Below are 21,857 nucleotides of genomic sequence, written 5' to 3'. Positions count from 1 at the left end.
AATAAGTTAACTTATTAATTATCCTAACTAAAATATAACTTGCTACAAACATCTAAAGAAGAAGAATCTCACCCTGTATGTCTTGTGTTGAAGTCTAACTGCACCAATCATTTCAGGTTAGAAGTCAGCACCCACATTTGGATTTGGACTTAACACTTACACATAACATTAAGAATTACATATAACTTGGTGTCTTTTTAAAAAAACCACAAAACCAACGCCCAACTATTCAGTGTATGGCTCTGGGATAGAAATATTTAAAGTTTTAAAAAATGAAAAATAATATAAAGAAAGTAATGTGATATAAAAACATAATGCTAGATAAGTTATGTATCAGCAATTACTGAATAACAGGGTTTTCCAAAACCTCACAGTACATCTTCCTTTTTCTATTTTCAAATCTATTTTCTTGTTTTTAATTTTCTTCTTCATATTTCTTGGAATTATCACTGTGGGGTTAGAAATGGGCAGTAAACCAATATGTGCTTTCCATTCCTGGTCCTCTGTCTTTGAAACAGCTATCATAAAGGAGGACCATGGTGAGGAGCTCAACATTTGAAAAATGATCCATCTTCCACAATATCACTGTGAAATCTTAGTATCTTACAGTTTTATGTGGTCTGCAGTAGGAAGCCAGTTGGGGATCAGAAGATTTCTATTCCATAGAATAGAAATTACTGTATTCTTATACACTGCATTTATGAAGCTTGAAAGGTTACTATTATCAATAAAACTGATCCAACATCTGTAAAAATTAAGGGATCCAGTTGAGTTTATATTAATATGCTTTTGCCTAGAAGTCAGCATCCTGATGTCAGCAAAGTGCTGAAGTAGGAGTTTTACTTTAAGCACATGATGAAGTACTTGAATGAATTAAAGCAAACTACTAACTGGCCTGAGAGCTTACAACCATAACATTCATTTTAACTGGGTGGAACATCAGGATAATGATACTGTTTTATATATTTCTTACCTAATTTTCTATATTAAAATGTGGGAATATCATATACAACATTATATTATTCATATATTTGACATTAATTTTTCGTATTGTAAGATTAATGGATATAGCCGATTAGAGAATATAAAAATATTCATAATAATCTCTGTACTTTTCTGTTGTAGTTTATTTGATACACTCTCATATAGTCAACCTGATTTTTTAATTTGTAAAGCTAGGGACATAGGAAGCCTTTTGAAACTGTGGGTCATAGACAGATAAGCTGGCTCCAAGAAGACTCAAACTCTCTAAAATCAGTCAGAATTCTAAAGTAAAAAATTTTCAATATTTATCAAAGGATGTACCCACAAACCCACAAGGGGTTGAGCTGAGCATACTTCCCATTGAAGAAATGGTTGAATATAAAGTTGCATATTCTGGTATGCATACATTTGACAAACTATTTGCACCTTAGCTCAAGCCTTAAGGAGGAAGTTAAAATAAAAATGTTGAGCTATCTAGATTACTCATTTAGAAAAATTAAAAGGGATTTTGTTTTCAGTCCAAGTCAGTGTTGAAAAGCATCTTCAACTTTAAAAAAAATAATTATTACTATAACATAAATATACAGAAATTTGCTTGGATGAATAAGCTATTTTTTCAATTTCTGTTTTCATCAAATGCTCAAAAGTCAATTGCAAGCTAACCTGAATACATGCCTCAGATGATTTCTTTATTTCTCCCATCTGCCAACACCAACAAAAAACCAAACAAACAACAAAGCAAAACAAACCCCACATATTTGCACATCTCTAATCAGAATTAAAATTCAGAGTCCCTAATTTGACTGTTTTCAATGGAACACATGAAACACCTTTGCAATTAACAGCAGTGTTGCTTAAGTAACAAAACACAATTAGGATACTTGTCAGCTAATGAAGTATTATCTTTTCTAATTTAAGTATTTAAGAAGCATTTTTTAAAAGTTGTCATTTTCTGTATTTCGAACTGATACTGTATCATTAGATTTGATTCCAAAACAAGGAAAAAAATACTTTAACCCTTTTTAGAATTGTACCTACCAAAAATAATGCTACACAAAGTCAGAAATTTAGAAGCAGGTCTGTAAATCAGGCCATCAGAAATACCAGAGTTTGGAGTCCAATTGTGATACATTTCCATATTATATTATCACATACAGAATGTATAAGGGTTTTTAAATGAACACAATACATCTATTTGGACTAAATGCAAGAATGCATGAAATTTAAAAACACTGACTTCACAACAAGCTAAGCAAAACAGAACTTCAGTTACTTTCCCTACACAAACTGCAGCTTTTCGAAGTCCTACCAAGTGTCAGCTACAGACAGACACACAGCTCCTAAGGCTTCACCAAATACAAAAGCAATACTTAAAATAATTACAGTATGGCAAGGTTAAGCACCATAGTAACCAAGTCAGCAAAGTGCAATGTTCAGTGTAAGCTTGACATCACTGTGGAGCACTGAAAGGTTCTGTGCTGCCACTGGCAAAACCAGGAAGGATGACTAATTCTGTTACACAGGTGAGATTTAATAATGTTAAAAACTAACAACTTCTTTAAACTTAAAAACCAATTATTGTTTCTAATTACACTTCCCTATTCTTACATTTGTTAAAAGTCTGTTGACTTTTGGTTGCCATCAACGTCTTGTATGCTAACAGTGACTTAAAACAAGACACAGCTCTTTGTCTAATTCTTTCAAAATCTGCCTTTTTTTTCAGAATATGATTCTGAAAACATAGTAGAAATCAGTGTTGGAAATTATACATTCCCTCCCAGCAGTCCGAACTTACTACCATATCATACCCTAGAGAGAAAAATAATAAAGTTCTTGAGCAACACTTAAGACATTTGTTAAACTGGACCACTGCTGAATATATCCATGATGAATGTTTTCTGTATGTATCAATAAATTTATTGGCCCCCAAATAAAAAGCTGCATGCTTTCTTTTTATTGATCGTTTTAGGATAGTGTGCAATCAACTCGTAATCCCAAGTGAGGCTGAACACTTTGCATAAAATACATACCCACAACATAAAAATACATGAAAAATCTATAAAACCTATTTATTTCATACCTCTCTTTTTCAAATGTTAAAGCAACATTCACTTTCTCTTTTCCTCTCTTTTTTTAAACTCTATAGTTTACTGAAAAAACTTAACCTAAATATAAATTTTACCACAAGTTCTATTCTGCTCCTTACCTCCTACTCATTGCAACAAACTAAATACAATATTATGTGTTGGATAACTTTTGCATAATGAAAGTTAATATTATGATTTGAAACATGAAATTTAGTTATAAAATAAAATGAAGCAATGATCTTTCCAGTTTTACATGAGCAAGAGACAGAAATAATTTGTTCAGGTGGATCCCCAAGTTGTACTGCCTGCATAATCAACAATTTACACATTACACTAAGTGTTCTAACTAATTATTTCAAGTGTTTTTCCAATTATATATCACAGTCTTAAAACCTATTGAGTCTATTTATTACACAGTCTGATAATTTCACTTTTCCATAGGGAAATTTTCTTTTACTTTATACCTCCTTTTTTTTTTTGAATTTCCTGTTTAAGTTAGGTCCTAGCATTTTCTGGGTTCTTGAACCTGCATATTCTATAGGCTAAAGCATTTATTACGTTTTATGAAACAAACAGATACAGCCAAAACACTCCCCAACAACACTCTTCAGCCCTTCTCCAAAAGAAAAGACGACAGTACCTGGTGGGCCTGCAACAGCTGCTCAGCAAACTGACGTACTTCTGATAGTAGAAGTGATATTAAAGAATTTCTTAATGTGTTGTTCCTTCCTAGCAAAATCAGTGTTTCTGATACAGAATGCAGTGCCTGAAACTAAAGAGAAATAACAGTAAATTTAATCTTTCAGAATACATCTCCGTCTTTTTTACTGCGATTACGTTAAATACAAATGCGATTTACATATTCAAATTTTAAAGAAAAAATCAAATTCAAAAACGTCAACTGCTTAAAAATCTATTAGTTACGTACATATGAGATCAATGACAAACTGACATCTGTTCTCAAAACATTAACGCTACAGGAAACTCTCATATGAACAAACTCCTCCAAAAGTGTGAATTCCCCAGGACACACCTTTTCAGCATTACATATCATCAAGCCCATCTGCTGACAAAGAAAGTTGATGACTACCCTGCACATACAGTATTTCTGTTTGTCACAGGTAGACAAATGAACAAACTCTTTGAAATTCAAACACTTATGCTAAGACATGTACTATGGTTTTCTGTCAACAGAGTTATCAGGAATAAACCTAATTAAACGCTAACTGCCGGAAGACACACTATATTTTCAAATTCAAACAATTCATTTTCATATTGTTTTTTAACAATGCATTTCTCCTGAACCACAGGAGTGATGTGAATTTAAATGAGAATTTTATTAGGTTTTGGGGTTTTTTTGCCACTGTCTTTTCTATTAAGAAAACATTATAACTGTTTTCTTTGTTCTCTGAAATTAATAGATATTATGTAATGAAACCTACTGCTCTACAAAGTGTACATGACATTCTTTTGTAAAACACTACTGGAACAAACTGTCATTTCTATATATAAAAGCTCTTTCAAAGAAAAAAAGACACATTAAATACAATTACTATAAATTCCATTTTCATGTAAATGCATACCCTTACAAAATTAATATTCAATAACTCTTTGAGTATTTTTGACTGATAAAAGGATATTCTGACCAAATATTTTATGTCTAAGAATAACCATCTTAGTGTCTTAACCACTCAACATCAGACCACTGCATCCTATTAATGATGCAGATTATACCTCTAGCCAGCTCACCTGTGTATACACACATACACAGGCATATATATGAATAAAAATACTTGCATGGGATGAATCCTCCTGGAAAACCCTTCCAAACACATGAAAAGTAGGAAAGTGATCCAGGTAGCAGTCAGCATGAATTTACCTTAATTTTACCATGGTTTTCAACACTGTCTCCTGTAAAATTGTAACTGACAAAATTTTGGGCTACATAAGTGGACAGTGAAGTGGACTGAAAACTTTTGCTGTAAAACCAGTTAATTAGGCAGGTTCGCATCTACTGTTTTCCTGCCTGATGCAATGCCTTTTTACTGGCCTCTTGCAGTTGAAGAGTAGGACCAGCTTGGTTATCATCCACTCAACATGAGACAGCCCTAATAATCAATCTTTAATAAATCTTTTCTCTGAATCATCTCACTTCTGCATGTAATCCCAAAAGAAACAGCAAAAGAAAACTACAGAAGACAAACAAGTCTCATGTTCAGAATCAAATCTGCAGTTAGAGATACAAAGTAAAGAGATTAAATTTACAAATTGAAGAGATTTCATAAATTGGACGCATATAGCTTTGAAAACCTGCGAGATTAAAATCACCCATAAACATATACACAAAATATCCCATAAGGATGAAATGTGAAATAAGGTGAGATAAAAATAGATTTCTGAACAATTACAATTATATGAAAGGATAATGTAATCCTTGCACCTACACGTGCCTTGAAGATATATGAATTAAAATCAGACTTTTACTTTTTTATATAAATTAAGGAGGGATACATATTTTACAGTTCTACATTTTCAGCATATAACACTGAGTATACTTGCTAATTTGCCTTTGGCAAGCAATTAAACTAGACAATCCAGAGTAGTTTTTCAATGCTACCTCTCCCAAAGATCACAGTAAAAGTATATATTTACACAAAAACATCATAATTTTTGTTCTTTTTTAAGCTCTCTTCTATTTGCTTAAGTGTTTTTTTGCCAGATAGTGAAACGATGAGATTTTTTTTTGGTGCAGTTATTAATGTTAGCAGCTGAGATTTAAATTAAATAGGATCTTTTACAAAATTTCCATATCCTTTCTGGTTTGGCAAGAGTTGCCATCTTCTAGTTGGAATTTTTTTAGGACTAGATAACAGGGGATCTTCAAATTTAAAGCCTGAGCCTCTATTAAGAGAAGCAAATACATATTTTGTAAGGATGCCACTTAGAGCACTTGAGATTAGGATATCAATGCCACCGAAAAATCCCACCTGTGAAATTATTAAGATTCAATAAATATTCTTATTAAATATATACTTACTATACAAATATTTCAGAGTAATACAGCAAACGTACTATAATTATATTTAATATTATTAATAATTTTTAAAATAATGTTGATTTATTAAAGACTGTGGATTTTACATTGTATCTTGGTGGATCTCAGTATATTTTAAGAAAATAAGATACAAGAAAGAAGGTTAAAAAATGCTCACAGTCTGTATGCCTTAAATTAATATAGAACAAATTTATAGCATATAAGTAATAAATCTGTAAATAGCAAACAGAGGTAAGACTGCTGTAGAGCAATGCCCATGTATTGCTAATTAAACTCTGGAAACATTCAAACTGAAAATACTTCAAATAGTGTGCAGTTTCATTAAAGATAAAAGTGTATCTTCAGCTCTCCAATCTACCCAATGTTAAAAAAGTACAAAAAATCTTTTAATCCCTTGGACTTGCTTAATGGTGTAGATGAAACAAAACCTATGTGCTTCAGAGATTCTCAGGTAAAAGCAGTTAGAAAATTAGACTGTAAAAAAATACACTATTAGAAACAAGAAAATAATGAAGCCTGGTTCACCGTTCAGGTGCTGCATCATTTGTCCCTAACCCTCCTCCCACACTGCCATTTCTGCTTCTTCCCATGCTTTCAGGATGCAGAGCAAGACAGAGCAATGCTGTGACAGTAACTGGGAAGGATGCGTGGATTGTCGACCCGGCTGTTGCCAAAACGAATATATAATGTCAATGTTCTGCTTACCTCAAGCATACTAACTTGATATCTCCTCTAGACAGCTACTGATTTTAAAGCCTACTTGAAGGTATTACTGACCTTCCACTTTTTTGCAAGTGATTTCAAAAGTAGCTATCAAAAGTTACTAATACAGGGAAAGACTGGTGAGGAAACAGACAGCACACTCCTAGGATGAGCCCTGTTTCGCAGGAAACAGGATAAAAAAACTTATGAATTATTCTTTTATTATTCATTTATCAGTGTGTTAGACTTTTCTTTAATAATGGATATCCAAAATTTGTGAGTTTAATTCTTTCATGAGTTGTGTGATTCACTACATCTTGCAACTTTGATAACTGCACCTCAGTTTCTGTTTCGCTAATTTACTGGGTTTGTGCCAAGTAACAGCTTTCTTCCCCAAGTGACTGGCATATCTGGCAATATAAGACTAAGGCAAATAATTATTACGGGTATCCTCTAATTGTGAGGTGTTAAAAACAAAACAATATTTTTGCCTTTGATTTCGTATCACCCTTGCCCTTTGCCCATTTAGTCCAACCTGACTTCCATTCGTAATCATCAGTGCCAACTGGAAAGCTTCACTTCTATACAGAGAACATTAGCACCTCTTTTCTTATCTTACTGTCACATTGCTTCCTCTGTAAATTGATGCTTGTCATTTCTCTCTCCTCCTGTTCATGTGCCACTGTTTCTCCTATCTTCATGTCTTGGGATTCGATACATTATTAATTCAACTCTTTGCTCTGTAAGCCTCATCTTAAGCCCTTGCTCTGCCCTTATCTCTTCAAAGAATCATAGAGTGACAAGGGTTGGAAGGGATCTTAAAGATAATTTAGTCCCAACTCCCCTGCCATAGGCAGGGACACCTCCCACTAGACCAGGTTGTTCAAGGCCTTATCCAGCCTGGCATTCAACACTGCCAGGGTTGGGGCATCCACAACCTCCCTGGACAACCTGTCCCAGTATCTCACCACACTCAGAGTATAGAATTTTTTCCTCATACTTAGCCTTAAATATCCCCTCTTTCATAATCTTGTTCATGCTTTTCTCCACTCTTCTAAACCTGATGTTCTCTGCTAGGACCATCAGTTGGCTTCACTGCTGCAAGCTGCTGCAAGCTGCCAGTATCAGGCTTGTGCCCCATGGGCAAGCTGTGGGGTGAGAGCCAAAGGTTAGAGGAACAGGGTGCTAACGACAGTCCTCTGCTGCTGACTCTGAAATGTGCTGGCTACACTGAAACACACTTGCACTCTTCAGGAGATGAGTCAGGGACTCCTGAGTTAATAGAAACCAACTTACTGACTTAAGTACAGCCTTGCTGAATTTGTGGAATGAGAAGGGAAGATCTCCAATGAAGTGCACCACACAAACTCCTCACAGTCATCATTACTGACCATGAGGCTTTTACATCAGACTGGGAATGTGAAGGTGCAATTTCTTCTACTTACGGATTGGAAATATCTTTCTTAAATTTATTTCTTCAAGGCTGCCTAAAAGTCACTCTCCAAGTCACTGATCAGCTCCAACCCAGTATCACTTCCCTAGTGAAACAGGCAATAATTAGTGCATCTGCTTGCTCCTGTCCACAGGCTAAACTAAGCCAAGTCGGCTGCTGCTGCCACATCAGCAAGGGGGAGCGATGAGAGACCACAGAAACTGCTGTGAAGCACAGATGCACTTGCAGAAACCTTCTTACTCTCTCCTTTCCTTACTGTTTCTTAACACCACAAAGGCCTCCAGCAGAAGCAAATTTCCCAGACTATTTCCTAGGTGTTTACCCTCCTTCCTAGCACAAGGGAAAGATGCTACTGTTGACATAAGGATGACAGACTTGGACCAGATCCAGCACACCTGCAGAGACTGGACTACCCTTGAGTAATATGCCCTCTGATTGACTGACATCCACAAACCTTTTCCCTCCTCTTCCTGTTAAGTATAAATGCTCAGTATAGAGCATAACTTCCTGCTACTTCTCTAGCCGTTTCTTTATCCAATAAGAAAATGTAAAACATTAAAGAACATCTTTTACAGTTTTATTAATATTTTTCTAGTATGAGCTCCATAACAAATGCTTTACTGAACACCAGATAGATAAAAGCTACCAAATTTCACATCTGTAAACGCAGTTTATTTTACAAAGAATGCTCTTATGTTGTTCTGCCACAATCTATCTCTGGTAAACTCATGTTGCATCTTATATAATTTATCTCTAAATCTTTAATTGTTCTTTTGACTTTGCTACAAAGCTTTGCACGCTTTTAAGATAAACTGCTACCCTGGTAACTTCCACTTAACCTTCACTTTCAAACACTGAGCATGCTATATTAGAAATTCTACAGTTAGAATAATACTATCTCTGATTCTAAACTTAATTCACTTTTTTCTTTCAGTTGCATAGGATAAAAACTTGTCTTTCCCATTTTGAGCACCTTGCATTCTCCTGAGTTGGCTAATATATATAAAACAATGACACCTAGTTAATAGGATAAAACACACGTAACACATATAACAGATCCTGTGCATGTCTGTATTTGTGTTTTTTAAACAAGAACAAAAAAGGTAAACCAAGCAAACAAAAACTACCAACCCAAAACTAAAGCACAACCTGAATGTCCATTAATAAAATTCACTGTCATGTTTAATGTAGCGACTACCTCAAGATGGTAATATCCATTTCCATACACTAAAACCTTGCTCTATCACCTCGCTCTAATCACTTTTACAGAAAAGCCAACACTTTCTTTGTGACCATGCAAACACATAAGTCATCAGTTCATCTGAAGACTAAGTACAAAAAAATGGTGTATTAAAAAGTTAAGCTAACTACTAAAGACACTTAGGATCCTGTTGGCATCAGTCTTCAACAATAAATTTACTTCAAACAATGCTATCTTGGCACATCTGCATCTTCTTGGGTTTCATCAATTAGGCATCTAAATATCTAATTCATCCAAGAGGCTAGATCCAGTAAATATTGTCAACAGAAAGACAGTATCAATCCCAGTTAAACAAACAGTTTTCACAACAGCTGCCACTCAGACACCTCTAATGCTGCTGCTGCCCATTTTTTTAATAACTACTGTAAATAGTCTACTGATTATCAGGGAGGAGCTCTAGATACACAGTCTTCCAGACCTGAGAGATTAAAATTTATATTACTCTTGATTCTTCCTTCTTAACTAGTCATAGTCAGAAGCCTTGCAGAGTTGAAGAAGTGCACATCCGTCTGCTGATGCTGAGTTGCTAAGCTATATTAATGGAGACAGAAGACAGTATGCAACCAGTGTGAGTTTGCTCAGAGCAGAAGAATATGGATTCAAATTTCTCATCTTCTTAGAAAAAGTCACTGGATAAATTAAAGAAAACTGGTATTTTTTAGCTTTTAGATTTTTAAACTAAAGAGTGAATAGGTCATCCTTAAAAAGAAGCAGGAATATAAATAAATGTCTCATTTAAGTGTCTAAGATTTACAGCCAGTTCTTGCAAATGAAAATGGATTTCAGATGTTTATTTCCCAATCCTTCACTCCTTTTCTCCTGCCCACAATGTGTGAGCTACTTTGAATACCACTTAGAGATGCCAAGTATCCATCATGCATGCCTACAAAGTACAGCGGTACCTTTTTTAGGGTTGTGGATTTCACTTCAGGAGTTGAGCACCAAAAAGGCAAGCAAGGAATACTCAACTGTTTTTGCAACTGTCTGTAGATAATATACAGCACAGAGCTTACTTTTAATTTCTATCCTATCGCCATAACACAAACACACATCCTACTTGGGCACATAAAATATATTTCTTAGAGAAGCATGACAAATTCAAGCTATGAGAAAAGTTTCATTAGTAAACAGGCAGAAGAACAGAAAAACCCTAAGATTCTAATTATTAAAGTATGTATATACATTTAAAGCTATGCTTAAGGACTACTATCAAAACCTCCTTGGGACATACAGCTGCCCTCAAAAATTAGAGGATGCAAGAGGTAATTTTCCCCTAAGGGAAAAAAAAAACAAATATCAACAAACTGAATTTTTCCATGAAGAGAAAGACAATCATTACAGCAGGAACAGTGCCAAAAGTGGCCTGAAAGTAACCAGAATGGAACTTAAGAGCTGGGATAAGTAATGACGTGTTGGAGCTAAGGTGGTCCTATCGCCCCTTTGAAAAACAAATTACTATGGCATGCCTGAGACCAAAAAATGGAACAATTTTAGGTCCTTTTGTTCAAAAACATGTCTACAATAACGGAAAACAAAACCTAGAGAGAATTCAAATTATTTTACCCAGGTATGTTAAGTGATAGGCTGAGGGATGGGTTTTGACGCTGCAGTTCCACATGGTCTCATCTGCAAATATCAGAGATGCTACAGAAAGAGAGCTCTGACAGAAAGCATTCACTGGAGAGAGACTGGGGGCAGAGGAAAGAAATGTATAGCTTTTGATACATATTTCCTATCATATTTAACAAAAACAAGAACTTAGTGCAATCTTGCACTAAGGCCCCCTACATATTTCATTTGTAAATCAAAAGAACAGCAAAGGTCTACTCCATCCTTTTTCTTCTCCAAATGGAAATAATCCATAATACCCTGAATACTAATTAATTACTTGCACAAAAAACGGGAAATGACAATATTTGTTATTAGGAAAAGAGATGGTGCTGAGCAAACAGCATTACAGGCAGGTTGGAAACCATGAATAATTTTTTTTTGTCATAGAATCATAGAATCAACTGGGTTGGAAAGGACCTCCGAGATCATCAAGTCCAACCCTTGATCCACTACCGCCACGGTTACTAGACCATGGCACTCAGTGCCACATCCAGTCTCATCTTAAAAACTTCTAGGGACAGTGAATCCACCACCTCCCTGGGCAGCCCATTCCAATGTCTGACTAACCTCTCTGTAAAAAATTTCTTCCTAATATCCAACCTAAACCTCCCCTGGCACAGCTTAAGACCATGGCCTTTTGTCTTACTGATAGTTGCCTGGGAGAAGAGACCAACTCCCACCTGGCTACAGCTTCCTTTCAGGGAGTTGTAGAGAGTGATGGGGTCTCTCCTGAGCTTCCTCTTCTCCACGTTAAACTACCCCGCTCTTCTCTGGACCTGCTCCAGCACCTCAATATCCTTCCTGAACTGAGGGGCCCAGAACTGGACACAGGACTCCAGGTGTGGCCTCACCAGCACTGAGTACAGGGGCAGAATCACCTCCCTGGTCCTGTTGGCCACACTGTTCCTGATCCAGGCCAGGATGCCATTGGCCTTCTTGACCACCTGGGCACACTGTTGGCTCATGTTCAGCTTCCTGTCAATCCAAACTCCCAAGTTCCTTTCTGCCTGGCTATTCTCCAGCCACTCTGTCCCCAGTCTGTAGCACTGCAGGGGGTTGTTGCAGCCAAAGTGCAGGACTTGGTACTTGGCCTTGTTGAACCTCATCCTGTTGGAATCAGACCATCTCTCCAGCTTGTTCAGGTCCCTCTGCAGAGCCCTCCTGCCTTCCAGCTGGTCAACACTCCCCCCCAACTTAGTGTCATCTGCAAATTTGCTAATGGTACACTCAATCCTCTCATCCAAATTATCAATAAAGATATTAAATAGAACCAGGCCCAACACTGATCCCTGGGTGACACCACTAGTGACCGGCCACCAACTGGATGCAGCACCGTTCACCCCCACTCTCTGGGCCCGGCCCTCCAGCCAGTTCCTAACCCAGCACAGAGTGCCCCTGTCCAAGCCATGGGATGCAGCTTTTTCAGGAGTATGCTGTGGGAGATGGTGTCAAAGGCTTTGCTGAAGTCCAGACAGACCACATCCACAGCCTTCCCCTCTTCCACCAGGCAGGTCACCTGATTATAAAAGGAGATCAGGTTGGTCAGACAGGATCTGCCCTTTCCTAAACCCGTGCTGGCTGAGTCTGATCCTTGTCCATCCTTTAGGTGCTGTGTGATTGCACTTAGGATGATCTGCTCCATAACCTTGCCAGGCACTGAGGTCAGGTTGATGGCCTTCTACTGGCTGTTTTTGTGGATCTGCGTGACATTCGCGAACTTGCAACCATTTGGGACCTCCCCAGTGAGCCAGGACTGTTGCTAAATGATGGAGAGTGGCTTGAGGAGCTCTTCCACTAGCTCCCTCATCACCCTTCGGTGGTAAAAAGAAAATCCTCTAGCTCTTCTGTAATTGTAGCTTTAATGCGTGATGTATATCAGCTGAGGCTGGCTGAGGAGGGAAGGTGGACACAATTTTCTTTAATTCATTCCTGTCTAGCTGCTCCTGTGATCCACTTTACTGAAGTAAATGAGAGTCAGTCAGTTTGGCGATTGCCTTTCACTGCAGTGATTCACAAGACAATGGATTTTGCTTAACGTTTCACCTAAAGAGCTCTCTAAGTAAGACAACAGGTTGCTGAGAAAATTTAATTCAACAGTCAAGAGATTCAAACATTGACCCTTACTAGACCTTAAAATCCAGACAACTTGTTCTAATATTCATACAAATGAAATGTTCTTCCACTAGATAGGCAAAATTCTTTGACTGATGAAAATGTACCCATGACAGTCCCCTTGGGACTCAACTAATTTAGGAAAACTGAAGGCCACTAATTTTACAGTTGAAAACCACCAGTGACATGAATAACTATTTTTAAATCTTTTTTGTCCCTAAGCAGGCAAAACTCTTGTAAACTGATGAGTTAAGGCAGTCCTGGCTGACAAAAGATTGTGCAAACTACATACAGTTGGAGGAATTTATTGTCACACACAACCAGCTGGAACATGTTGCATACAGTAAAGCATCAGAGTAACTTCATGATTACTCTCTTCCAGGCAAACTCAGTCATTAATGATTCATACAAATTTCACTACCAAGATTCAAAGCCAGGGTTCTGATTAATGTGTACTGTTTTCAACTCCACAGGCACACTTCCACATATTTCATTATATAATTGCCAATGAGATTCAAACATTTTTCTTTCTGCTTTTCTCTGTACTACATTTCAACTTGTTATTTTCATAAAGAATTATGAATTCTTTTTCACATAAATACCCAGTAAAGGCATTAAACTACTACTCAGAACTCTTGCATTTCCTCTTCTGCTAAATATATCAACAGTAATATTTGGAGCACTTGCAAAATTCTACATAAAGACTTTCAGATGAAACAGGAGAGAAAAATGAAAATGGGCAGTAAAGTCCCAAATAGGATAAGTTCCTAAAGACTATGTTCATGTCTCAGTGTAAATCCAGATGCTCTTAATGCTAAATAACTTCAAAACAACTACCCTAAAGGTAGGGTAGCCAATTTCCAAAAGTGAAAAGGGTTAAAAAAAGAGAAAGGAAATATCACTAATCCTTTTTTTTTGTGTGTGTGCTCTTTGAATGGAGCAGGCAATTCATGACTCTTAAAAGTCAGTATTGATGTTTTAAACAGCACGAGAAGTAAAAAATGACATATCCCTGAAACACATTTCCTTCTGGGTCTTGTTTGAAAGAGATTATGAGTGAGATGGGCCAGAGGCATGAGGTATTTGTTGAACAGGAGCCCAACACAGTTCAACCTTACTCTAGAATCCTAAAGGCAGTGTTTGTGGTTTGATTAAGTCCTTAAAACAAGACCTCCAAGAAACAGACACAGAGCTCTGTACAGAACCCAGGGTGAAGACCAGGATCTTTTGGTACATAATTGATGCATTAGCCGTGCTCCAAATTGCAGCATCAGCTGCACCTAAAAGAAGTACAATCAGTGAATTGAATTGTCTTCAATGCTAATAAGCTAGAGTGGCACCAGTAGGGGTCACACACAGAAACCCATGTAATGTAGCACCCTGTGACTGTATTTGACCATGACAACTTTGAACATAGCTGAACTGCACTGAAAGAAGCCAAAGATAAAACTATTTTTCTTCTATCTCCAAAGTAACAAATGAGACTCTGGATTCCTTAACAATAACTGTCTTGAAGTTTCACATAGCTGTATATACAAGAGATGCAAATATGACATGTATGAAAGGCCTTAATTTCAGTTGTATGGATTTGACTTCTAAAGCTAATTCTATACACTGTGAAACTACAGCCAGCCCAGATTCACCACAGCAGGCTTCCAGGCAGGCTCCAGGATGTTCTCTCTGAAGTGCCCTACTGTCACGAGCTGTGCAAAACCTTCACCAGAAATATAAACCACATATGGTATTCTAAGCAGTACAGCAAGTTGGGAATCCCCAATGCCTCTGACTGTTGCATTTTTCTGGTATAGGAGAAATGATCCCCTGTTCAATACATCCTGGACAACAGAGACAAACTTCAGTAGAACAGGCACCTTTCACTATCAGTGAGTGAGTGATGTAATCAGAAGCAGGAGAAATGCACATTTGCTATGTCCCTGTGGAGGTGGATGGAGATAGGTGTTGTCAAATTCCAAATGGGTAGATTAAGAAAAAACATGTTCTAGTGCTTCCTCTCTGAAGGAGAAGTGACAAAGTAATTTGTTAGGAGCTGTAATTACATACCATAGCTTCTACCAGAGTTTTCCATGGGAAATGTTTTCCCATGTTTTGTAGAGTCCATTTGAAGGTAGTAGAGTCCATTTGAAAGGAAAGGGAAATTCAAGAGGCTACTTGAAGTTTTTTGATTTAAATAATTTTTATATTTTAAGTAATATTACCTTTTATTTTACCTCACATACCTTAATTGATAGACTTATTGTTTTGTCCTTCCTATACTCATGTCAATTTGGGGTTTCAGGCCAAAAACTGTATCCAAAGTGCACAGCTTCAGGCAACTGAATCCAGAAAAAAAATTTCTGAGTACATGTCTTTGCTTGTTCCTACAGTTTCCAATGCTTTATAATTAGAAGCATCTCAAACAATAGGATTCAACAGTTACAGCAAGTAATTCTGCTACTGTTTTTCTTCCTTTACATCTAATGCAGAGATAATTATCTCTTTTCCAATTCTCAAAGTTTTTTTAAGTTATTTAACTTGCTCTGAAAAATGCCGAGACTGCTTTTGAAGATGAGGCATTAAGTGTAATCCACAGCCCCTTTGCTCTTTGTTCACTTTTTGAAGGTGTTTCTCACAGCCCTTTGTCCTTGAAAGCTCTTGACAGTTTTATAGGTGAGTATGGTAAAGTTGTGTCAAATACTATACAGCTGTATCGATGGCTGTCAATACAAATGCTTTCTGGCAGTAAGATTAGATACAACAAAATTCTTAATATTTTTATAGTGGAGGGATTTAGGCATCTTCCTGGAACTGAAATTCACACAGCTTGCCACTCTTTCCAGATGACAGCCTTGTAATTAATGGTAATTTTACTTTAAACATATAATCTTGACAGTTCAATCACCACTTGAGTAAACAGTGATGATTAAAACTGAAGTATAAAGGGTCCCTGGGAGATATTTGGTACACAGCATATGAAGAATTATTTATACAACTAATACTACTAATTCTGAATTCTGCGTATTTATTTCCATATTCAATTCAGTTTAAAGAAAACCAAACCTCTAAAAGGATTTTTCAACTAATCTTTATAAACATTGCAATTACTACACACAACTTTTTTCCTGTTCCCCTAGAAATCTGGAACCTCCACAATTATACTTTAGTAATTGGTTTATACAATTTTAAACTCAACTGTTTGATTCAGGTAATGGCTGCCCATAGTAATGACTGTTAACTCAATATTTTGGTGGAAGGAAGATATAACGCATCGCATAAAAAGCCATCTGTTTTAGTGAAGTTATTCAGAGAAAATATGCCACTTTCAAATTACGTGGACATACTCCAAATGATTTTAAAAAACATTTTGAAACAGGATGTTGAAACATCCCTGATCTATCAGGGTATTTTCTCTCACTTAACTTAAACTTTGCCAGGTTCCTCCAATCAACAAATAATCCCTCTCCAGATAACCTCTTGATTGCTCTCCTACAATTAACATTGCTTTAATTATTTATTGACTTCCCATTAGGGCAGAAGAAGAGAAAGGGTGGAAACACTGGACATCATCAACTATGAAGAAGTCCTCAATGAAGGACTGCTCAAACTCTCTTTGTTCTGTATCTAGTGATCACACAAAAAAATAAAAGGAGTCACACCTGTATGACTCCATTCCTGATGCCACACAAATAGAAGGTAAAGACACATTCTTTCAAAATACTGGCCAGGGACACCTCTAACTAAAAACTAAGTATCACACTGTGGTGACACTGAAATGGAACACATTCTGGTTATTAGAGACACAAGGCTCTAGTCCTGGAAGGATTTAATTCTGAATGCTTTCTAACCAAAATACAGGTATATCCTTCCCAGCCAACTCCCTCTTAATTTGGTAATAATGTTTGTTTGATGTTTCTGTTCTGGGGTAAATAGTCAATACATAGTGAGATTCATATTAAATTAAGGCAAATGGGTACATCCATCCACATGTGCAGCACATGTCTAAAGACAACTTTGGAGCTCACCTTAAAATAGGCACCTAGTACCTCGTCAGCGTTCTTCAGGTTCCGAGGATTATAGAGGATTCTCATTTAGTATAATGATAGTGCAGTTGCATACATGGGGACACTAAGTTGGTACATCTAATCTCAAACAATACCACCATCATGTCTGTTCCAAGTTACTCTAGAAGTCAGAATGAAAACCAAAAATCCTAAGACAGGCAATGGAATCCACTACTTATGGGGCATCTTATGAAGACAGGCCGGGCATATTTCGGTTGAATGAGGAAACTAAGATGGTGCATGGAACAGCACTGACTGATGTGTACAAACAAACTGCAAGGCAGTGCTATTTACTGTTTGTGCTGGAGATGTGCTATTTCTGAATTCTTCACTCATTTGCTGATCTATTTTTAAAACACAAATCTGCAAATATCTAGAGAGTGACAGACCTTCTGCAGTAAACCAACCTATTTTATCTAGGTGGTCAAAAAAGAATAAAAATAATTGTATATTCATTACTTTGTGAATATCTACAATATATCTTCAGCAAGAGAAACAATGTGTTTTTCTCTCATATTTTCTATAAAGTTGCTTTTAACTGCCTTTTTATCCGTTCTTAAAAGACCTCTACTCAGGAACAGGATAGAACTTCTTGCATGCATGAACAAGAACTGTTTCAAATGCTTTAGAGCATTTACTGCCCATATCACAAAAAAGAACAATCACAAAAATCTCAAAGTGGTATTCTTCGAAATATAGTAAGGCAAACTGATATTTAAGAAGTGCATAAAACTAGGAGAATATTCCATTATACTGAAGTGGGGTAGGAAAGATGGAAGATATTTTAAACTTACCCTATTGACACTGCTGTTTCTTAAAATAATTTGAATTAGATTTTTCTTAAATTCTTCCAGCTTCTTGAAACACTTTTTTAAAACATGATTAGATAGTTTAGTATCAGTTATTAAACTGACCAAAACACAAACTGCTTCAGTAAGAAAATTCGAAACTGGAAATTTAGGACTGTTGTAAAAAACAGTCAGTCCATCAAGTAACTGAGACACTGAATTGCATATGGTGAAAGAATTATTCTCAAGCTCTGAGAAATCTGCTTGAAGAATTCCTCCTTCTGACAGTTTTCTTATTTCAAGCAAATGTTGCAAAAACTGTACTGGAGCAGTCAGAGATTGCTCCTTGCTACTATGGCAAAGATTCAATGGGGGAACTTTGACATGATGCTCAGATTGGTGAAAATCTGAAGCTATGCCTAAAGAATCAAATGCAGAGTCATTAGAGACATCACATCCAGAGTCTTCTAGCTGGCTTGAGTAATTCGTAGGGTTTATAGATTCTTGATTCAGAAGAGTTTCAGCAGAGGTACCTGGTTTTCCTGAAACGCAAAGGTGAAAGTTACATTTGTGCAATGTTTCATTATGTATGGTTATGGAAGGTGCTTTCGGGCAAAAATCACATCTTACGTGTACTTTGCTCCCCAAGAACTTCCCATGACCAGAATTTAGCTGTCAAAGAAGATGATATTTTTAAATTAAAGTCAAAACTTTCACAAGGTAGTGTCTATTTGTGAACAAGGTGTTTTATGCTTACAGCAATTTTGAGTTTCAAACTATCAGGAATTTTAAGTTTTCACATATATAGTTTAGGTAGATATAACACAAACAATTTAAGTGAATATCTACACTCCCATTAATTCCCAGGGAAGAAAATGGATGTAAATTTCTGGTGCCCCAAACATTTTCACTACTTTTACTCTCAAGAACTGTGACTGCTTTTAAAAGACAGTGAAGGTCTGTTACTATAATTGCATCAAATAAGATATTCTCCTTTATGTGTACTCTTTCTCCCCAGTCAGGTAAGGAATTCTAACAGAGTCAAAGCTGAACAGAACATTACACTTGATTTTTTTTATTATTTAACAGAGAAAAACATTCAGAATCAAAAGCTTCTCCAGTCACCGTCTATCTCATCTCATCTTCTTCAAAGACAGCCAAACTATATTACAGAAGGTATGCACTGCATTCACACCAATAAATTACTTTTGTGTACTACAGTAGAATCTCTTTCATCCCATTTCTCACATTAAATACATTTAAGACAGTACCTCTTGGCATAAACGCAGTACCAGGTGACAACAGACACCTGTTCTACATGCAACCTATGCAAAAAGATCACACAAAACAAGCAAGAGCAGTGAAGTGGAAGACCAGTGCACATAAGCATCTTGATGCCACGAGGCAAGGCTAGAACCCCATCTGGTTCTGCTCTGCTTACCAGGGCACAGTCACAAATTGCTTCTCCTCTCTTAAAAAACTTCTATATACTCTTCATATTTTCCACAAGGATCCAAAGCAATACCATACTCCTCTCTCTTTGTATTCTTAAATTAATAAAAGAGCTTATAGTTGGTTTGGCCTAAAAGGAAATAAATGTTTCATTTCATAGCAAGTTAAAGAAAGCATTTTTAACACAGCAATCCAGAGTGTTCTGGGCGCTAATAAAACACTACTCAAAAATTTTTATACAGACTTCACTAAATTTACAATTTCAAATTGAATTCTGACCATTACTTTAGTCCCTGAAAACATACCAGATCATCCAATGACAGTACTGCTACCAAGATCAAAACTGGAAACATGGTTTATTTATTTATCATTGAATTTCATGCCTTTAACATTCAGACGTATTCAAACTGCACAGGATTTGTAACAATTGACCCAAAATGAAAGGGCCAACTGTAGGGAATCAACTGCTTTTTCCAGGACATAGGAAAAGCTGGGCTTTTAAGGCCAGCCTAGCATTTTATAGAATAACACTGTTTCCAAATGCCCTGCATGCCCAAACTTGGAAAGCAAGCAAAGAAGCAAAGCATGCTTCCCATGAACAGGCACCAATCTCTCATGTCTTCTCTCCCTCGGGTTTTGAGCAAAACACATTCCAGAAGAAAAAACATGAAAGTTGGTTTTGGTGTCGTTTAAGGAAAATAAGCCCTTCTAGGGAATCCATCTACTATGAGTTCCACTATGAGGGTATTTTATTCCTGTTCTTAATCCCACGGGGCAACGTGAAAATTGCTCCTGCGGATATAATGCCAGAAGTCAAAAGAAGAAAGCAAGAACTACATGCAAAAAATCCATATGTATGTTCACTGATTCTCTTGTGGAAGGAAAAAAAATAGCAGAGGTGAAAGAAAGGAGAAGAAAAGAGAAGAAAAATGGAAGGATAGTACAGCAATATCCACAGGAAGCAAACTTAAGATGTTCTCAAATAAAAGAGATACCATGTTCAATGAAACACTCCTTCCAGCAGGAGACAATGTTGCATTTACACTTGGGTTTCTATTCACTGACATATCAACAAATAAATAACCCACCAGGAGATATTATTTCCCTCAAAATGCCTAGAAATAGCTTATAATTTATTTCTTGAAAGAAGCTAAACTAATCACTTTGTACTGACCTATTATTTAAAGAAGAAAGCAGTCTTGACATTCACACCATGTGGTTATCAAGTACAGAAAAAAAAACCAACGGCATTAAGCTTGCCTCACACTAACAAGAATCTTTAAGCGGTAATTTCAAGAACATTTGACTATAAATATATTGGAACAAGAAATGTGAAAATTTAGTGTATGTAAACTGATCACAAAATTTTACAATGCCTTTATATAAGTAATTAAATCTCTGGTCATGAGCAATTTTGCAGCCTTCTTAAATATGTCACATAAGATTAAGGAAATATTTAAACTCTTAATTCCTTTTAGGACTTTAGCTCCTTACTACTGTAAGATTCTGAGCTGAAGAAACAAGCAAGATCCTGAGCCCCAAGCAAAGCAAGATATGGTCACACGAAGAGCCTTGGGGTACAAAGGCTGAAGAACTGACATCCCTCTAAATATACTCACCACTGCAGAAAGACTATGGCCTGAAAACCAGAAATCATTAAGGGACAGGGGAGTGACTTGCAAACTGTGTACGGTACGTCAGCAAGGTGTGTAGGCACTAGAACTCACATGTACATTCTGCAGTGGGACCACAAAACACAGAGGCTTTTGTCGGGGCAGTGAGGTGCCAACCAGCCTCATGATTAGAAGAGAATGGGGACTCTTCAGCTAGTCCTGAGGAAGCAGAGCTCTGGCAAACACCAAAATCAACCCCGTTTCCCAAATTCATTCTCTCATACCTAACGTGCGTTGAGAGGCAGCCTGTAGCAGGAGCAGGGGTGGTGAAAAATGTTTTCTTAGATACCTGTGTACTGCCTCAGACCAGACAGCATTTGAATGAGGAAGGTCACATGCCATATGTAATTCAACATTTAAAAACTGATCAAGGGTCCTCAGCTCATGAACTTGTTGTAAAATGATAAAATGGTCTTCCAGTCTTTTGAAAAACTTAATATACCTGCAGCTCCACCACCAACAGGGACTGTAGAACAGAAAACAGGCTTGAAGGTGGCAGAGGCAAGAAACAAAGTGAATACATTATCTGAACTCTGCAAAGAAAAAATTACTTCAGTTTCAAGCATTAGACATTGTTAATACTCTCTCACTGTGTGAGCATATGCATGGATTATCACTTGA

The 21,857-nt window shown here is 36.7% G+C and overlaps 1 protein-coding gene across 2 annotated transcripts in view; it reads right to left on the bottom strand.

Annotated features, from left to right (window-relative positions):
* Nucleotides 1-21,857, bottom strand: part of MEI4 (meiotic double-stranded break formation protein 4) — a 78,210-nt gene that overhangs the window by 37,245 nt on the left and 19,108 nt on the right. For both annotated transcript variants that reach the window (XM_017823812.1, XM_017823821.1), the window contains exons 3-4: nucleotides 18,118-18,653; nucleotides 3,712-3,843 (exon numbers count right to left, since the gene is read on the bottom strand). In XM_017823812.1, coding sequence (XP_017679301.1) covers nucleotides 3,712-3,843; nucleotides 18,118-18,653 — 668 coding nt within the window. The remainder of the gene's footprint in view (nucleotides 1-3,711; nucleotides 3,844-18,117; nucleotides 18,654-21,857) is intronic.

The sequence above is a fragment of the Lepidothrix coronata genome, unplaced genomic scaffold (genome assembly GCF_001604755.1).
Source record: "Lepidothrix coronata isolate B3197 unplaced genomic scaffold, Lepidothrix_coronata-1.0 Scaffold4, whole genome shotgun sequence".
Taxonomy (NCBI): domain Eukaryota; kingdom Metazoa; phylum Chordata; class Aves; order Passeriformes; family Pipridae; genus Lepidothrix; species Lepidothrix coronata.
The sequence above is the reverse complement of the archived record's forward strand: the minus strand, read 5'-3'. Positions and strand labels throughout refer to the sequence as shown.